Source organism: Schistocerca cancellata, chromosome 4 (assembly GCF_023864275.1).
Source record: "Schistocerca cancellata isolate TAMUIC-IGC-003103 chromosome 4, iqSchCanc2.1, whole genome shotgun sequence".
Lineage (NCBI taxonomy): Eukaryota > Metazoa > Arthropoda > Insecta > Orthoptera > Acrididae > Schistocerca > Schistocerca cancellata.
Genome location: NC_064629.1, coordinates 521,010,479 through 521,027,820, shown reverse-complemented (window position 1 = coordinate 521,027,820; position 17,342 = coordinate 521,010,479). Strand labels below are relative to the sequence as shown.

Below are 17,342 nucleotides of genomic sequence, written 5' to 3'. Positions count from 1 at the left end.
ACACATTGTAATCTTACAGGATCAAATAAAATTCAATTCAGATTAAAAAATTCAATTCAAAAAGCATCCATAGCAAGGTGATGTAGAGTTTGTTCAACACCACTTACAAAACTTATAACAGGTACTGACTGCACTTGGTGTAGGTGCAAACTTTAGACCTTTGCCCAAAACTGACAGGGTCACATCACCTAAAATCTTCTCTGTGAAAAATTTCGTCTTAATTTTACACCTACACCAAGTGCATTACCTCTTATAAATTTCGTAAGCTGTACGTCGCCTTCCTATGGACGCTGCTGTTCAGCGTGTTTGCTAGTCATTGAGTCTTACTGCTCAACATGTTGGAGTGTTGTCTTTACTTTATCCATTGTTTTGCTCTTTTTTTTGTGTATGCCAGTTTTTGGATTGTGATTTGAACATTTGCTTTTTTTTGTACATACTTACTGGGGTGCTGAGTTTAATTTAGTGAATGTGAGAATAATAAAATTTTTTGTGCAATTTATAAAGACCATAACGATAATTTTGTTTTCAGAATGGAAAGGAATCCCAATGTTTGGCAAATCAGCTACAGATGTACTATGGCCAGGACAATGAGAAACGGCTGAATCTATTGGAGAGATTTACTTCAAGACCAGATGACTTCAGACACATGGATCTTATTGCAGAATTGGAATGTCTTAGCCTATAGATATGGAGGAAAACATATTCAACAGTGCTGTGATAGTTTCACTTAGAAATTGTTTTCCTATTTCTGACAAATAAATTAAAGTTTCTATTTGAAATACACTGCTAATTGAGATGAGAATCATATGCAATGTATATTGTGCTTTCTGATGGTGCAGTGGAAATGGCAGGAGGTCTGCTGCATCACCATGGCTCAAATTTAATGTTATCACTGGTTGTGAACGTCAGGATCTCGTGGAATTAAATGTCACATCTTTTTTGCCAACTTAAAAAAGAAATAATGCTATGTGAGTTGAAAACTGGCAGTACAATATAGGCCACAAAATAGTTCTTACTATTTCATTTAGTGTCACAGTTCTAATTCTTTAGGTAGGAAAATTTTACTGCTTCCCAATTATTGGTGTGATGAAACTGTTCAGATCTTCCTGCTTTCACTTTGATATGGTGTCCTAAGTATTGCATGAAGCTGGATTAGATTTGTCATAAATAAAGTTTCGAGGACACTTTTCACTAAATGAGTTACTTGATACTGTAAAAAACTGTTAATGTTGGTTCATTCGAAGACTGTGTAAAACGGGAAGCATCAGTATAACTGTACTTTGTCTTCATTTTTATACTGCAATCAATTACATATTGTTACATGACTAAGGTGATAAAGCATCATTACTCCAGTTGAATCTTTTTGATGGAAAGTGTACAGAAAAAAATTCTAAAAGTAATGCTTGTGTTTGGGTTCCTCGTTTTCACGTTTCAATGAAACTTACATGTTCTTTCATGTCACTTATGTATATGATTTGCATATTATGTTTGCTGCTTCGAATGAAGCAGTCGCTTGTTAAATGTGTTTATATACTCCAGTATGAAAGGGAAATCCCATTATTTAGCCATGTTATTTTGAAGTGGATTCCAATGCTGAAATTTCTTTCCTGTTTGAATAACACATTTTGTGTATAAATAGCCACTGCTAGAACAGTAATTCAGTAAATTACTATATCTTCTTTTCTGTGGATACTAGCATATCAGACATGACCATAGGACTGACTGACTGACTGACTGACTAACTGTTCGCTGGGCAGCCATGTTTATATCAGCTACGAGGAACATTATGGGCCAGTGTATTCACGTGAGGAGATGAGTTGGTGCGTTCATGCTGCAAGTGCAGTGCTGCGATGAGACTGTGCCCTCTAATGGTCATCTAGGCTCATTACCTTTGGCAAGCATCCACCTTCCGTGGAGCCAGATACATCTACATCTACATACAAGAATGAGTAGGAAAACCAATCCTGTAATGTTTGAGTGTAGCATTAGTAGTGTGCTGCTTGACACAATCACATTGTTTAAATAGCTAGCCATAATAGTGCAAAGTGATATGAAATGGAATGAGCATGTAAGGACTGTAGCAAGGAAGACAAATGATTGACTTCAGTTTATTGGGAGAATTTTAGGAAAGTGTGGTTTATCTGAAAAAAGTGTGACACATTATTGAGTACTGCTAGAGTGTTTAGTATCCCCACCACTTTGGAATAAAGGAAGCCAACAAAGCAATTCACAGATAGGCTGTCAGATTTGTTTCCAGTAACTTCTATCAACACCCGAGTATTGTGGAGATACTTCGTGAATTCAAATGGGAATCCACAGAGGGAAGACAATGACATTCTTTTTGTAATACGCTATTGAGAAAATTTAGAGAACTGGCATTTGAAGTTGACTGCAGAGAAATTCTACTGTCGCCAACATTCATTTCACATATAGATTACGAGGATAAGGTAAGAGAAATCAGGGCTCGTATGGATGCATGTAGATAGTCATTTTTCCCCCGCTCTTTATATGAGTGGAACAGAAAGGGAAATGACTAGTAGTGGTACAAGGAACCTCCTGCCATGCACCATAAAGTGGCTTTCGGAGGACGTATGTAGATACCAGATTAACCTGTTAGCTAATTGATGATGCAGTCATAATGTCACTATCTTCTGCCTCCATCAGAGGTATTCCCATTGGATGTGCCCTTCACTAATAGTGAACCACTTTATCCAGTGGTACTGTTATTAAGTAGCCCAATGATGAAAAAAGAACCACTGATGTCACAGTTAAACAGGGCTCATCAGCTTAGGGGATTTGACAAAGGAAGCATGACTGCTACTTTTCCAAGCCACGTCTTCCAAAAATGTGCCAGATACCTTAACTTATTTAACATGAAAATTCTACCTCTCACTGTGGTGGTCTTTCATGTTTGTCTTAAATTACATTGCCTCAAAGAAGGCTCATGAATTATATGTTATGTGTGTAACCTATCTTCATGTTGTTGACTGCTAGTAAAGATTTTCATGTTTCTTGATGGAATTTTATAAAGTATTTATAATATTCTAAAATTATACGTAAGTAAAGAATTGCCCTCCAGACAGAAAAAGTATGAACCAGAGTAATTATATTATGGTTGACTTATTATTGGTATCAAAATATACAGGAGACCAGAATATAGCTTATGCCATTTTCTATTGATTCCTGAAATGAATTTAAGAATGAACTTAAGACAAAATTCACAAGCCTAATATTTACGCAAACATGTTCAATGATCCAGTGACAAGATAAACTTATATTCTAATTATGAGCTAGTTCAGTCATTCGTGGTAATGGAATTGATAGAAAGGACAGGTAGAGAAAAAAGATCAAATAAAAGAAAATGATGTGATGAAGTTTGTCTAAAAGGAAGTGGAGAATATGGTCTAAAGTACTGTGGTTTGAAGACTGAAAATGGAGACAAGAGTTACCTCTGATAATGTATCAGATTAACCATTTGAATTCTTAGAAGAGAGAAGAGGAATTAATAGCCTTGCAAAAGCCTTGTGACTAGAAGGTGGAAATAAAAGTAAGGTTGCAAGAAAGCTGTTAGGTGCTCCATAAGGTGTCATAATGAAAACCTTTACACCACATACAAAAATTAAAATTTGTTGACATTCTTGTCCAGTGAACAAAACTGTTTCTGTACTACTGAATTTCCTACTTTTGCAAGAGAGAATGGCGAAGACTGAGGATCACAACTAAGACTTAACAGAACAGGAGGTAAGTGATGATGTGAAAATGTTGAGGAGGAGGAGGAGAAGGAGAAAAGAAGAAGAGGAAGAAGAAGAAGAAGAAGAAGAAGAAGGCACTTGGTATAGTTTAACACATTGACTGCTGTGAGGCTCCCAGCGGACACAGCAGGGGATGCTGTGTGCCCACTGGTGGACACAAATGTCACTCTGTTTAGTACAGTATACCTTTGTTTGTTGTATAAAGTTGCAAAAAACAAAGTTCAAAACTGTGATCAAGATACTGTACCTGATGTCATGTACACTGGCATCAACTCAAGAAATACAGATGAATGCAGAGTACTGTGGTATATATGCTTCCACTGATCAAATATTAAATGCAATGAATAACCGAACATCGCCCATTGGGATATTTTGTGACCTCTCAAAGGCTTCTGATTGCGTGAATCATGAAATTCTTCTAGATAAGCGTAGGTATTGTGGTATGAGTGAGACAGTGCACAAATGGTTTAATTCGTACTTAACTGGAAGAATGCAGAAGGTTGAAATTAACAGTACAGATAGTCTACAAAAAACAGCAAAGTCCTCTAACTGGGGAGGTATGAAGAATGGTGTCCCACAGGGTTCAGTCTTGGGCCCCCTTATTGTTCTTAATACATATTAATGACTTGCCACTCAATATTCATGGAGATACAAAGTTAGTTCTTTTTGATGATGATACAAGTATAGTAATTATACCCAAGAAGCGAGAATCAGCTGAGGAAATTGCAAATAATGTCTTTCATAAAATTATTAAGTGTTTCTCTGCAAATGGACACTCACTAAATTTTGCGAAAACACAGTTTATACAATTCTGTACAGTAAATGGCATAACACCATTGATAAATATAGACTATGAACGGAAGTCTGTTGCTAAGGTAGAATACTCAAAATTCCTGGGTGTGTGCATGGATGAGAAATTGAATTGGAAGAAACACATCAATGATCTGCTGAAATGGTTAGGTTCAGCTACTTATTCTACTAGGGTTATTGCAAATTTTTGTGATAAACATACCAGTAAATTAGCCTACTGTGCCTATTTTCATTCACTGCTTTTACATGGCATCATATTTTGGGGCAATTCGTCATTAAGAGAGAAAGTATTCGTTGCACAAAAGCGTGTAATCAGAATAATAGCTTGAGGCAACCCAAGCTCACCTTGAAGATATTTATTTAAGGAACTCGTGATATTCACAGTACCTTCGCAATACATATATTCACTTATGAAATTTGTCATTAATAACCCATCCCAATTCAAAAATAACAGCAAAGTGGATAGCTACAACACTAGAAGAAAGGATGATATTCACTATTCTGGATTAAATCTCACTTTGGCACAGAAAGGGGTGAATTACGCTGCCACAAAAATCTTTGGTCATTTGTCAAATAGTATTAAGTCTGACAGATAGCCAACAAACATTTAGAAGCAAATTCAAAGAATTTCTGAATGACAACTCCTTTTACTCAATAGATGAATTCTTAGATATGAAGTAGTAACTGTAAAAAAAAGAATTAATTAATTAATTAATTTTGTGTAAAGAAAACTTGTGTTAAAGTGACACATTCCACATCATTACGAAATATCGTATTCATGATCTATGGAATAAGGATTAATGTATGTATGTATGTATACTGTACTAGATGAAGTGGAGTCAGTGACCATCAGTGGGCACAGTGTTAGGTGTGAACCTCTGCTGTGTCTGCTAGCAGTCAACGTGTTAAATAAAGTGGCAGATAATAAAGGAAAGCTAATCATCCTTTCACAAAGCAATCCATAAATTGGTGAATGTTACACAGAAAACTGAGACTTTACCTGTCGAATAAAGAACTGCTAACACAAAGAATTAACAAAATCAGTGGCAAGTGTAGAGGAAACAGGTAGGTGAACCTACTGTCACAAAGTTCCGTAAATCGTTATTTTATCGTACTTAAAACCAGTAAAGAATATATTAAGGTTAAAGGAAGATATTAATCTCCAATAGAAGAGCATTTTTGTTGCTTTGGAGTGCTGTAGATGGTGAATAACTGTTATCAGGCTAACCTGTGATTTTGCACCATTGGCCAAAGTCTTGGCAGTGAACTGTCTTTGTGCCTATCGGTTGTTTGGAGTCGTACAATACTGTGGGTTAACAATGGAGGCATGACAGAATTGTAGAAATAAGATATCGTGTTTCGATGTGCCCATGTCACGCTGTGAATGGGGTGCCCGGTTTCTTAATATCTCCCGGACTGTCCAGTATGTTTAATAGGAACACTTGTAGCCATGTAACTTGGTGTAAGAACAGTGGTCATAGGAAGGTGCTAATGTCAGAACTGGAGGCTAGTGTTGTGCCTCCTCAATGGCAACTGGTTTCAAACTTACCAGTTTTTGAGGGAGCATTTGACCTACAGTGTGGAGAGGGTGCAGATCAGGCTGGAGGTGATTCTGTGATCTTTTGGTGGTGGTTTTGTACCATGAGTTGGGACTACTCATTCATGTTACTGAAACTGTGAACCAGTATGTTTATTTCAACGTTCTCAGTGACTTAAAGAGTTTTACATGGTATTAGCATGATGTCTCCTGAGGATGACAAATTTTTTGCCCAAGCCTATCAAGCTTGTTTGAGATGTAGCAGGATGGCATTCAGCTATCACACTTGGGCAGTGAGGGTTCAAAGGGTTAGCGAGGGCTGCAGGAGTCCGTTGGAGGAGTAAGGTGGCTCAGCAAGATACACGACATTCATGAAAATGTTTTATTGCTCCAACAAGCTTACAGTAGCTACAGGTGTGCACAATTGTCATGTGGCACAGCCAAGTATCAGTATATAGCATTCATTGTTCCATGAGCATTGTCAGTCATTGATCTTGTGGACTTCAGCAGGAAGTGTTGTCTTAAAAGACATGAATAATTGTTATGCTCAGCGTAACCCAGCAGTGCCATGACCTTGCGTGGTTGGTGTTTCTCAGCAATGTTGTGATAGGTGGTCTGGAGTTGTTACGTTCCTAGGTGGCTGAGATCTGCCCAGCTGAGGCAGGTGATGTGTCTACACATTTGGAGAGTAAACAGGTCAAGGGACTGGCTGGTGGTTACGGACACTGGTGGATGACCCAATAGCTCAGTGGCTAGGAGCATCTCAGCTTGACCCTCAGCGTGTCTGGTGACAGCTGGACCCTATGGCTGAGTGACCTCATATCGGAGACTGATATTGTGATGGACACCAACTCCATGACTTGCTGATTTGATGATCTGCCTGGCAGTGACCTGTATTTACACATGCCAAAGCTAGTTTTTTGTGGTGTCAGTGCTGCAGATGTCATGTACACTGCATGCCAAAGTGTTCCAGGTTTTGGTAACTATCTGGGCACTGACTGGCATGATGGGTACTGTGATGCAATGCTATGTCAGCATAATGCTAAAAGTGACCCTTTTTACAGTGTCAAGCATTCTTGCCAAGTCCCACATCGTTACACTCCTTTTCTCTTTGAAGAATTTGGCTCAAAAAGAGACCACGATGTCATTTATAAAATTCCACATGGTTGTGAACCAGTCCCACCCATAAAGTATAAATGAAAAATGTTCTTATCTCATACTCATATTTTACATTTTTGTGCTATATTTTTCGAATTCTGAGTTTACTACCAGGCCGCTAGGAGTGCTATTTTCATTCTCCATTTCTGTATTGTAACATGGATCTTGCACTTCCTACAATTTGGTATTCTGTGGTGACAACAGTAGTGTACTGACTGCATATGGTATGTAGTTTTTGTTTTACTCTTAGAGTGTTTTTTTAAAAAGCCTTGTACCATATTCTTGAATATGATTATTATTCTGCTTCCAACTATTCGATTTGGTGATTTTTATATATTTTTTTTTTTGTTATTTTATTTTACAGGAAGTTTTCACCATTGTTTTGCATCCCCATTTAATAAGTTCTGTGACTATAAGTGGACGTCAGCAGCATATGTTTTCACAGATGTCTCTCCATAAGAAAGTTATGGTTAAGAAAAGAGGTCGCTCAACACTTAACAGTCTAACAGCTCAGCCAAGGATAAGACTTGATGTTAAATCCTGAGCTTGCTTGGGCTACAGCTCATGATGACAGACCATGAAGTAACTGACACTAAGTCATTCTTTCCAAAACTTGCAAAAATGAGTGCAATGTATTTGACTCACTGTTGGATTTGTTATGTGCTCTTGTATGTTTGGACTTGGGCTGGACAGCAGGTTCCATAGATTTTTATGCCTGTGAGCATGTACAGGGTGTTTCTATGAGAGCTGCAAAAAATGTAACAGAACATAGAGAATGCTCCACTGAACAATTTGAGGTAGGGAATCTGGGGTCAAAGAAGCCAGCTTATGGAGAAACCGAAGTAAACTTGTCTACTACCTTGTCTAGCATTACTCTTTTCCAGATTACGTACAATTAATATGTGTACAAGTTTACACATACTGTACTGTTTATTTGCATGTACATTCTTTATTTCCTGCAAGGAAACAAGGATGATGAGCCTGATTACTAGGAAGTCATGATACAGGCTTTGTTTACTTTACTTACGCATAACGTGGCTCTGTTGTATTTACATTGTCCCATGACAGAACATGCTATGAATCAATGGCAGACCCATTCATTACTCAGTGCTATTCATAGATGTACAGTACAATACAGTGGAGCAGTATCAGTACAGTTTTGCAGGACTCACTGACATGCACCTTATGTATGGGGAAGTACGTTGCAATGCTCTCGCTGCTGAAAGGCTACCTACACAGGGAACGATACCCTAACAGGCATCATCCATCATAGCGAGAGTTTATTTCTCTTGATCAATGAATGCAAGAGACTGGTTCTTTGGAAAGGTCCCTGAAAACGCGAGGACCACTAGCACACCTGATTTTGAGGAGGTGGTGCTGTAATGAATTGTAACAGGCCCCCTTACAAATACTCATGATATTGCACTTTAAATGAGCACTGCACATACTAGCGTGTGGTGAGTACTCCACAAACAATAACTATGCACATATCATGCACAAGAAGTCTATGCAGTGCTTATGACTGACTTTGCATCAAGGGTCATACTGTGTCAGTGGTTGTTCCAACAATGGACTGATCGACCAGATTTCCTCCAAACCGTACTGTTTACTGACTAGGCCTCTTTTGATGGTGATGGTATTTCAAACAGCAGGAATAGCCATGTGTGGGATGAGAAAAACTCTTAATGCTGTAGTAGTCACACCACCAAGTATGTTTTCCTGTGAATATCTTGGCCGGTATTGTAGGCAACAGTCTCAGTGGGCCATATCTTTTACCTGGCCATCTGAATGGCCACCTGTACTTCAGGTTCATGCAAAGAGTTCTACCTGAGTTGTTGGAGAATGTACCCTTAGTTGTTTGTGTGATGATGTGGATACAACGTGACAGTGCACGGCCACACTCCAGTGTGAATACCCTCAACCATCTCAATGCTGTATTTGCTGGTCACTGGATTGGAAGGGGAGATCCTTTTCCAGGGCCTGCGAGGTCACCTGACCTGAGTCCCCTTGATTATTTCTTAAGGGGATCTCTAAAGTCACTTGTGTATGAGACACCAGTGGATAAGGATGGAATTAGTTGCCAGAATTGTAGCTGCCCATGATGTGATTTGAAATACACCAGTGATATTTGTAAATGTGCTTCAGAATCTGTTCGCTGCTGTCATGCTTGCATTGAGGTTGATGGCCATCAGTTTCAGCACATTTTGTAAGATACAGTAGAAATGGTACCTTTAGTGTGTCAGTGATGGTATTTGCAGTCAACTGTAAATAATGTAAATAAAAAAGTACACCTTAATCTAATTTTATTCTTATTATCTTCATAAGCTGACTTCGCCAACCCAGCTTCCCTACCTCAAATTGTTCAGTGGAATATTCTCTATGTCCTGTTAAATTTTTGCACACTTACAGAAACACCTTGTATATGAGCTTTAATGCTATTTGTTCCTATAACAATAATGTTAATAATAATACTATTATGGCCATTATTATTAATATTATGAAAGTCATTAGATATGAACGGGCCATGTTTGATTTTATGTATGTATATTTGTAGGATTTGAAAGTCTGTCCCCAGACATCAGTATCCTAAAGCAGTGCAACACAATTAACTCAAAAAAGTTGCCTCTAAAAATGAGTAAGTATTAAGGAGAAATTGAGATTTTCAGTTATTGAGCGTAATATGAAGGTTAATAGAACCATTAAATTCTGTCCAAAACAATAGATAGCATTTTCTTGTGTGGAAACTTTGAAACTCTGTTATGTAGATGTGATGGAAAAATGCGATTCAGTAAATCTGAGAAACATTTAGAGGATTAATAAATTTTGCATCTAGTTATGTTCAGATTTGAAGACTCATGTAGAAACCACTGAAGTCTTCAAAGATGTTTCTAAGACCATTCAGAATGAGATACTTGATCGCCTGCAACAAATATACCATGAGGAGGTAATAATGGAAATTAAAAAAGCATCCTTTGTAGCTGTCATGGCTGATGACACAACAGATCTTTCAGAACACATTGAAATGATCCTCTTTCTTTTGCTATGTATTAAATGGAGAAATATCTGAGTGTGTTGGGGATGTTTTTCCGAGAAAATCAAGCTGCAGATGGCTTGTCAAAACATATTTTGAACAATAGGACATAATCCATCAAGTAAATGGACTAAACTGGCACCTCAGACATTTAGTGGTGCAAATATTATGAAAGGGAGAAAAGCAGAAGTTCAAGCAAAACTAAAAGCAGTTTATATTAATGGACATATTATTCATTGTTATGCACCTCTACTTAATTCAGTAATGAGAAATACAACAAGTATTATATGGAATGTAAGAATATTTTTCTGTAATAATCTGACTGTATTCCAATACCCTGCTTGAGATAACAACATGTGTCCATTCTAAAGAAGCATATTGATGCCAACATTCCACATCCGTCCCCTACAAGGTGGTACTTCGACATATGACGCATAAACAAAGTTCAAGAAAATTTGTAACCTTTCAAAAAACTAACTTACTGAAATTCATTCAACGTCAAATGCAGATCAAACCATTGCAGAAGCAACAGAAACTTTAAAATTTCTGGTTGCTTATTATTTTAAGTTTTGGTTAGAGCTTTTTTCTCAGATTATGTTTCATGTTAAAAGTAGTTTACAACTAAATGCAATTTCAGAAAATAGTATGTTTAAAATTGATGAACATTTGACAAATTTCAAACTGCTATTTTAAAATTAAGAAGCTCAAAGTACTCTAAGAGTCCTTCAAAGGAAGCTAAGGAAGTATGTGACTTTATAGATGTTAATCTAATGGACAGATATTCTTCTACTAAACACTTTGTACGTGCTAAATTGTTCAACAAGAAATGCTTCACTAGGTATAAGGATGAACATCCTCCAGAAGAGAGAGCGCTGACCAGTGAAGCATATTCCATGACTGACAAAGAAAAGCTAGAAACGGAACTAAAAATATTCTGTCACAGGAGTGATGTTCGTGAATATTGCAAATTAATTCAGCTGCAGAAATTTATATTGAAAAAAGTAAAAATCCAGATGATGCTCTCAGCGAAATTACAAAACTAATAAAAATCCTCATGACATTTCCTATGACTATATCACAGGCATACCACTGTTTTTACATTGAAAAGAATAAAAAAAATTTAAGAGGCACTAAGGATTTGGAAAGACCAAATTCACTCAGTTATTTCAGTGGAGACAAATTTCCTCAGTTGTCATCCAGAGTTCAAAGAGAAATTTATTGACCTTTTGTGTAAATTAACAAAAGAAGATAGGATTTCATTTTTAAATGAGTAGATCAAGCTTGAACTATAACAATTTAGGTTAAAGTAATTAAAAATGTTTTATTTTGTTCTTTATTGTTGTCAAATTCCAGAAAAAGTTCCTTTTTCTAAATTTTTGTTTCCTTTTACATGATTTTAAAATAATGCTAAAAATTTTCTGAAGCAGTACCTCCACAAATTTTAGCTATGAGCTGACACTGATTTTATATCAAGGTCATAACTCATATCCAGGAAAGTGCCTCCCACAGACACCGTAATTTTTGAGCAGCCACATTCAACACACATTTTCTCTCTTCTGATAATGAAAGTCCACCTCTCTTTCCCTCCCTCCCTGATTTTTTAAAGTCCCATGGGAACTATGTATGAGGAATAAAACATACTGCAACTTGTGAAAATATTATTTGTTATTGTTTATTGTGATACAACTTTCATACAGTGTCAATATACACCTTTGTGCGTAATTGACTGTGGAAAATAAATGACTGCTATTAAAACACTGCCATCCTTTTTTTCCATAAGTTTCATTTATTACTCTGCAATACTTTCCAAATAACTGTTTTTTATGTGCTTCAAATTAAACACGTATTTCATTTAAATCAATTGGAGCATTAATAGGCTTAGGTACACCACCTGTTAACTTCACTTGTATGGAATTTCTGTTCATAGGAGTAATACTAGCAGATTTAGATATAACACACATGCATGCACTTGTACACTTATCTAACTCCTCATCCTCCTCATGAACTTTTTGTTCCAACACATACTTGACAACATCATTGAAGAGTGCTTTAAACATATGCTTGCCATAGATTGAGCCTGTCCATGGAAATGAATATTGCAGTACACAGAGTGAACTCCATTATTGTACCCCATCTGATGATCTCTACTTCTACTATAACTTCAAAGTTATAACGTGCTAAACTGAGATTAACATGTTGACGGTCTGTTGATAAGTAGGGGTGAACAGCAGCTTTCTGAAATGAATTACCTGTAGCCTGATGTGTGGTGCAGACCTTGGATATAGTGTAAACTTAACGTCTGGAAACAGTTCTATGTGCTGACTTGATTTCCACTCTAGTGTCATGGGAGTTGCACCAAGGAGTGTGTGCGGGTGCACTGACTCGATATACACTGCTGGTCAGAGGTATCAGGCACTGCATCATCTATTTCAGGGGCTGTTGTAATGAAGGAGGATTAAATGAAAACCATAAAATAAGTACACATATACAATGAATAATAATAAACATTGAGAGAGAAAAAATGGGTTGATGCAATTGACTGTGCAAGTCAGTTTTCTCTGTCTGTAGGTGGTGGATCTTGCTTTGTAATGATCAACCTTTCACTATGGTGCACACAGCATGAGTGTCGAATCCACGTGATGGCTAGAAGCCTGGATGCTATGGACGAGTGGTGGGGGTAGGTGATTGCAGTGCCATGCAAACAGAACAACTACACTCTAACACACACAAAAAAATCTATGCACCATGGAGAAATTACGCAAATGTGACAGAAATTGGTAGGCATGATGTACATTCACTGTCAAACTAATGATAGAATTTTAAAAAAATGAGATGATTTTTTCAAGAGAAAGAGTTCCACAAACTGAGCAAGTCAATAATTCGGTCTTGGCATTGATTGATGGAGTCGTTGGCTGCCCTCCTAAGGGATATTGTGCCAATTTCTGGTAAATTGACCTGTTAGATCGCCAAAATCCTTAGCTGGTTGGAGGACCCTGCCCGTAATGCTCCAAATGTTGTCACTTGGGGAGAGATCTGATCACCTTGTTGGCCAAGATAGGTTGTGGAAAGCACGAAGACAAGCAGTAGAAACTCTCACCATGTGTGGGTGGACATATCTTGCTGGAATGTAAGCCCAGGATGGTTTCTAATAAGGGCAACGAGCCAGGGCATAGAATATCATCAATGTACTGGTGTGTTGTAAGGGTGCTACTATGAAAGGAAATGGCACCACAGATCATCACTACTGGTTGTCGGGCTCTATGACAATTTACAGTCAAATTGGTAGGTCCTCACTGTCTGGTGCATCTCCAGACACGTCTTTGCTGGTCATCAGAGCTCAGTTTGAAGTGAGACTCATCACTGAGGACAATTCTATTCTGGCCAGCAAGGCACTGGATCTCTCCCTAATTGAGAATGTTTGGAGTGTTGTGAACAGAGCCCTCCAAACATCTTGGGATTTTGATGAGCTAACTCACCAATTGGACATAATTGTGCACAATATCACTCAGGAGGACGTCCAACAACTCTATCAATCAGTGCCAGCCAAATAACTGCTTGTGTAAGGGGCAAAGGTGGACAGGTGCATTATTGACTTGTTCAGTTTGTGAAGCTCCTTCCCTTGAATAAATCATCATTTTTTTTTAAATTTCAGTATTTTGTCCATGCATGTATATCACTTCTACCAATTTTTGTCCCATTCGCATAATTCCTTCATGGAGCATCACTTTCTTTTGGTCATAGAGTGTATTTTGGACTGGTAAAGCAAAAGGCTGTACCTGTATCCCCAGATGAGCCACCATGGATCACCATCATGGATTCTGACATCACTGATGATGTCTTGAATCACCTTTTTGGCTTGTGATGATGTATGGCATTTGTAAGGTCGACCATCTTGGGTTGAAATCTTTGATTTTAAACTTAGTGGTCAACTTGGATTTTTGCAAGGGTGCACTTGAGTCCTATAGTTAGCACACATGATTTACTTTCACTGCGATGTCTTTAGAAAAACCCAGTAGGGCAACTGAAATTTGGCAACCATGCAGACTGCACCAGCTGTGGAATGTTTGTGAGCTATAAATACATCCCACAACTGTTACATTGCATGACACAGGGAAGAGCCCAATAGGATATGACTGTGCTGGAGCGAAGAGGTCTTTGGTTACAGCACTGAACACTCAGGAAAACTTTGACATTGCATTTAATAATAGCTCCATCTCAGGATAATGAGTAGGTGAGTGATGCAGAACTTCTACCAGTTTGTTGTGTTAAGTCTGTGAACCTTACAGCTCTCACATAACACTACAGCTTGTGTGCATTCAGCGAATTTTGGTGTAACATAGTGGTGTATAGGTAATTTGTTACAATTTTTGCTACAACAAGAGCATTTTGTCAGAACTTTGCTGTAACATAGGGCATTATATCACGATATTTGCTGTAACATGGGGCAGCTTGGTATAATTTCACTGTAACAGAGGCATTTTGTTGCAATTTTTTACTGCCAGAAGGGGGATCTTGTTGGGATTTTTTTTTCTGTAGTATGGAGCATTTTGTTACAACTGAACTGTAATGTGGGGTAATATGTTACAGTTTCACAGTAATGTGGGCATTTTGGTATAATTTCGCTGTAACATGGGGTAATTTGTTACATTTTTGTTGTAACATGGGTCAATTAGTTAAAAATTTGTTATAAACCGTAGATGTATGGGGTAAATTTTCATGAAGTCTCCATGGTGCAACAAGATAAGTTAGCATTATTAATGCATTGCATTTATTAGTTCCTCAACATAATCACACAAAACTAATTTTATGTAGATTAAAACTGTGTGCCCGACCGAGACTCGAACTCGGGACCTTTGCCTTTCGCGGGCAAGTGCTCTACCAACTGAGCTACCGAAGCACGACTCACGCCCGGTACTCACAGCTTTACTTCTGCCAGTACCTCGTCTCCTACCTTCCAAACTTTACAGAAGCTCTCCTGCGAACCTTGCAGAACTAGCACTCCTGAAAGAAAGGATATTGCGGAGACATGGCTTAGCCACAGCCTGGGGCATGTTTCCAGGAGTGCTAGTTCTGCAAGGTTCGCAGGAGAGCTTCTGTAAAGTTTGGAAGGTAGGAGACGAGGTACTGGCAGAAGTAAAGCTGTGAGTACCGGGCATGAGTCGTGCTTCGGTAGCTCAGTTGGTAGAGCACTTGCCCGCGAAAGGCAAAGGTCCCGAGTTCGAGTCTCGGTCGGGCACACAGTTTTAATCTGCCAGGAAGTTTCATATCAGCGCACACTCCGCTGCAGAGTGAAAATCTCATTCTGGTAATTTTATGTAACTTAAATGACTACTGAGCAACACACGAATTATTCAGTAAGCCACCATATTTCCGCTTCACAGAATTATATTTAAAGTCTGACGTTTGTTTGAAATATTTGAGACCAGCCTTCATAAAATCAAAGTCCCCACAACATTGAGTAATTCTTAAGTTTGATGATTGTCAGAAATATTTCAAAGTCTAGTTGCATTTGAAAATATTTCAGTGTTCCACAAACTAGCAGACTTGCAGAATTTCCCAAAGTCCACATGTGTGGTTGTTTCACCACTCATCTCCTGATACTCAGAAATGTGACTGGCAAAAGACTTACCGCACAAGTGCCCTTGCTGAAAGAATCATACCAGAATTTGTTAGAAATTATTTAGAAATCCTGTGGAAATGTGTAAGCTCATCAAAACAATAAGTTGCTAGCCAATAGACATCCCACTATCCCACCAATTGATTTTGGAAATGGTAGATGTTCTACGTACAACATGAAACACTTAGTATTTATATTATGAATCACTTAAAAATGCAATGTTGGCCTGAACACTAGATCTCTCTATTTATAGGAGCGTTGACTGGGGTTTAACATATTGTCTACATCAATATTATTAGAGACAAAATACTATCTCACAGTGACAACAATATAAATCTGTAGTGACCTCCTTGAAGGAGGCATATCAAAATATCCATTGGATGTCTGCAATTTATGGAATATGTCAAAAATGGGGTAGAAATCCTATGGAATTAAGTATGCTTGCTAAAAACACATCTTGCTAGCAGTACACTGCATGCCAAAGGACAATTGCATCTGGTTGTTTCACGCTACATTATATGAGCCATATGTGAGGTTCAACTACTCAACATTCCATTCTACAGACCTGTATGACATGTGTTCTCATGTCTATAATGGTATCATATGAGTTTAGTTAGCTGCTGACGACAGGCTTTGTCCTTACAGAGGCAGTTGACGTCTCCATCAACCAGTTTCGCCTGCACAGAAAGAGACTTTGCCTTTTGACATCACATGTTGCAGGTCACTCTGGTGTTTCCACGAAACACACACCTCTTGATAGTGTCCTGGTTGAAGGAATTATACCAGTATTCGTCAGAAATGATGTAGAAATGCAGTAGAACTATCTGATGATCGAGTCATTCAATGCAATTTATGTGGAGGATTTCTAAAAAATCACTTAAAAATGCAATTCTAAACCGAACACTATACTAGTATCTGGTTATAGGAACGATGGATGAATGGTGTTCAATGTGCTGTCTACATCTAGAGCTACAAAACTCCATTTCATGCTGAGGAGTGCATTGCTCCACAGTGACATTGTTGGAATCACGCCAGTATGTGCCCGAAATGATTAAGAAATCCTGAGGGAACGTTTCAGCTGGCGCACTTTCCTAATATGTACAAACCTGAGTTGTAACATCTCCTTAATGCTTCCATATGTGTGTATTGATCTGTTACAATCCTTGTAGCTAGTCTTCAAATTTGTTTGATAAACGCTATCACATCTGCTTGGTAACATCATCAAACCAGTGGTAGCTGTCTGGACATTTTAGGGGTATGTATACATTATCATAGACGCCGACACACACAGGTGCATGCATGCAGTGGCCAGCTGCTTATCAGAGTGCTGTCTGTAATGGTTGTGTCAGTTCATGCAGCACAGTAGGACGCTGTCTAATTCTAAAACTAGGGCAGGTTAAGTGTAAAATCATACCACCTTAGGAATGAGTCTGAGAA

The 17,342-nt window shown here is 38.1% G+C and overlaps 1 protein-coding gene and 1 pseudogene across 1 annotated transcript in view; both read left to right on the top strand.

The window, feature by feature from the left end:
- The window catches only part of LOC126183850 (ATP synthase mitochondrial F1 complex assembly factor 1), a 60,660-nt gene extending 57,924 nt beyond the window's left edge, over nucleotides 1-2,736 (top strand). Inside the window, exon 7 of the mRNA XM_049926137.1 lies at nucleotides 530-2,736. Coding sequence (XP_049782094.1) covers nucleotides 530-685 — 156 coding nt within the window. The 3' untranslated portion in view covers nucleotides 686-2,736. The remainder of the gene's footprint in view (nucleotides 1-529) is intronic.
- Nucleotides 2,737-10,552: 7,816 nt separating this feature from the next.
- On the top strand, nucleotides 10,553-11,554 carry LOC126184303 (uncharacterized; annotated as a pseudogene).
- Nucleotides 11,555-17,342: the final 5,788 nt, after the last annotated feature.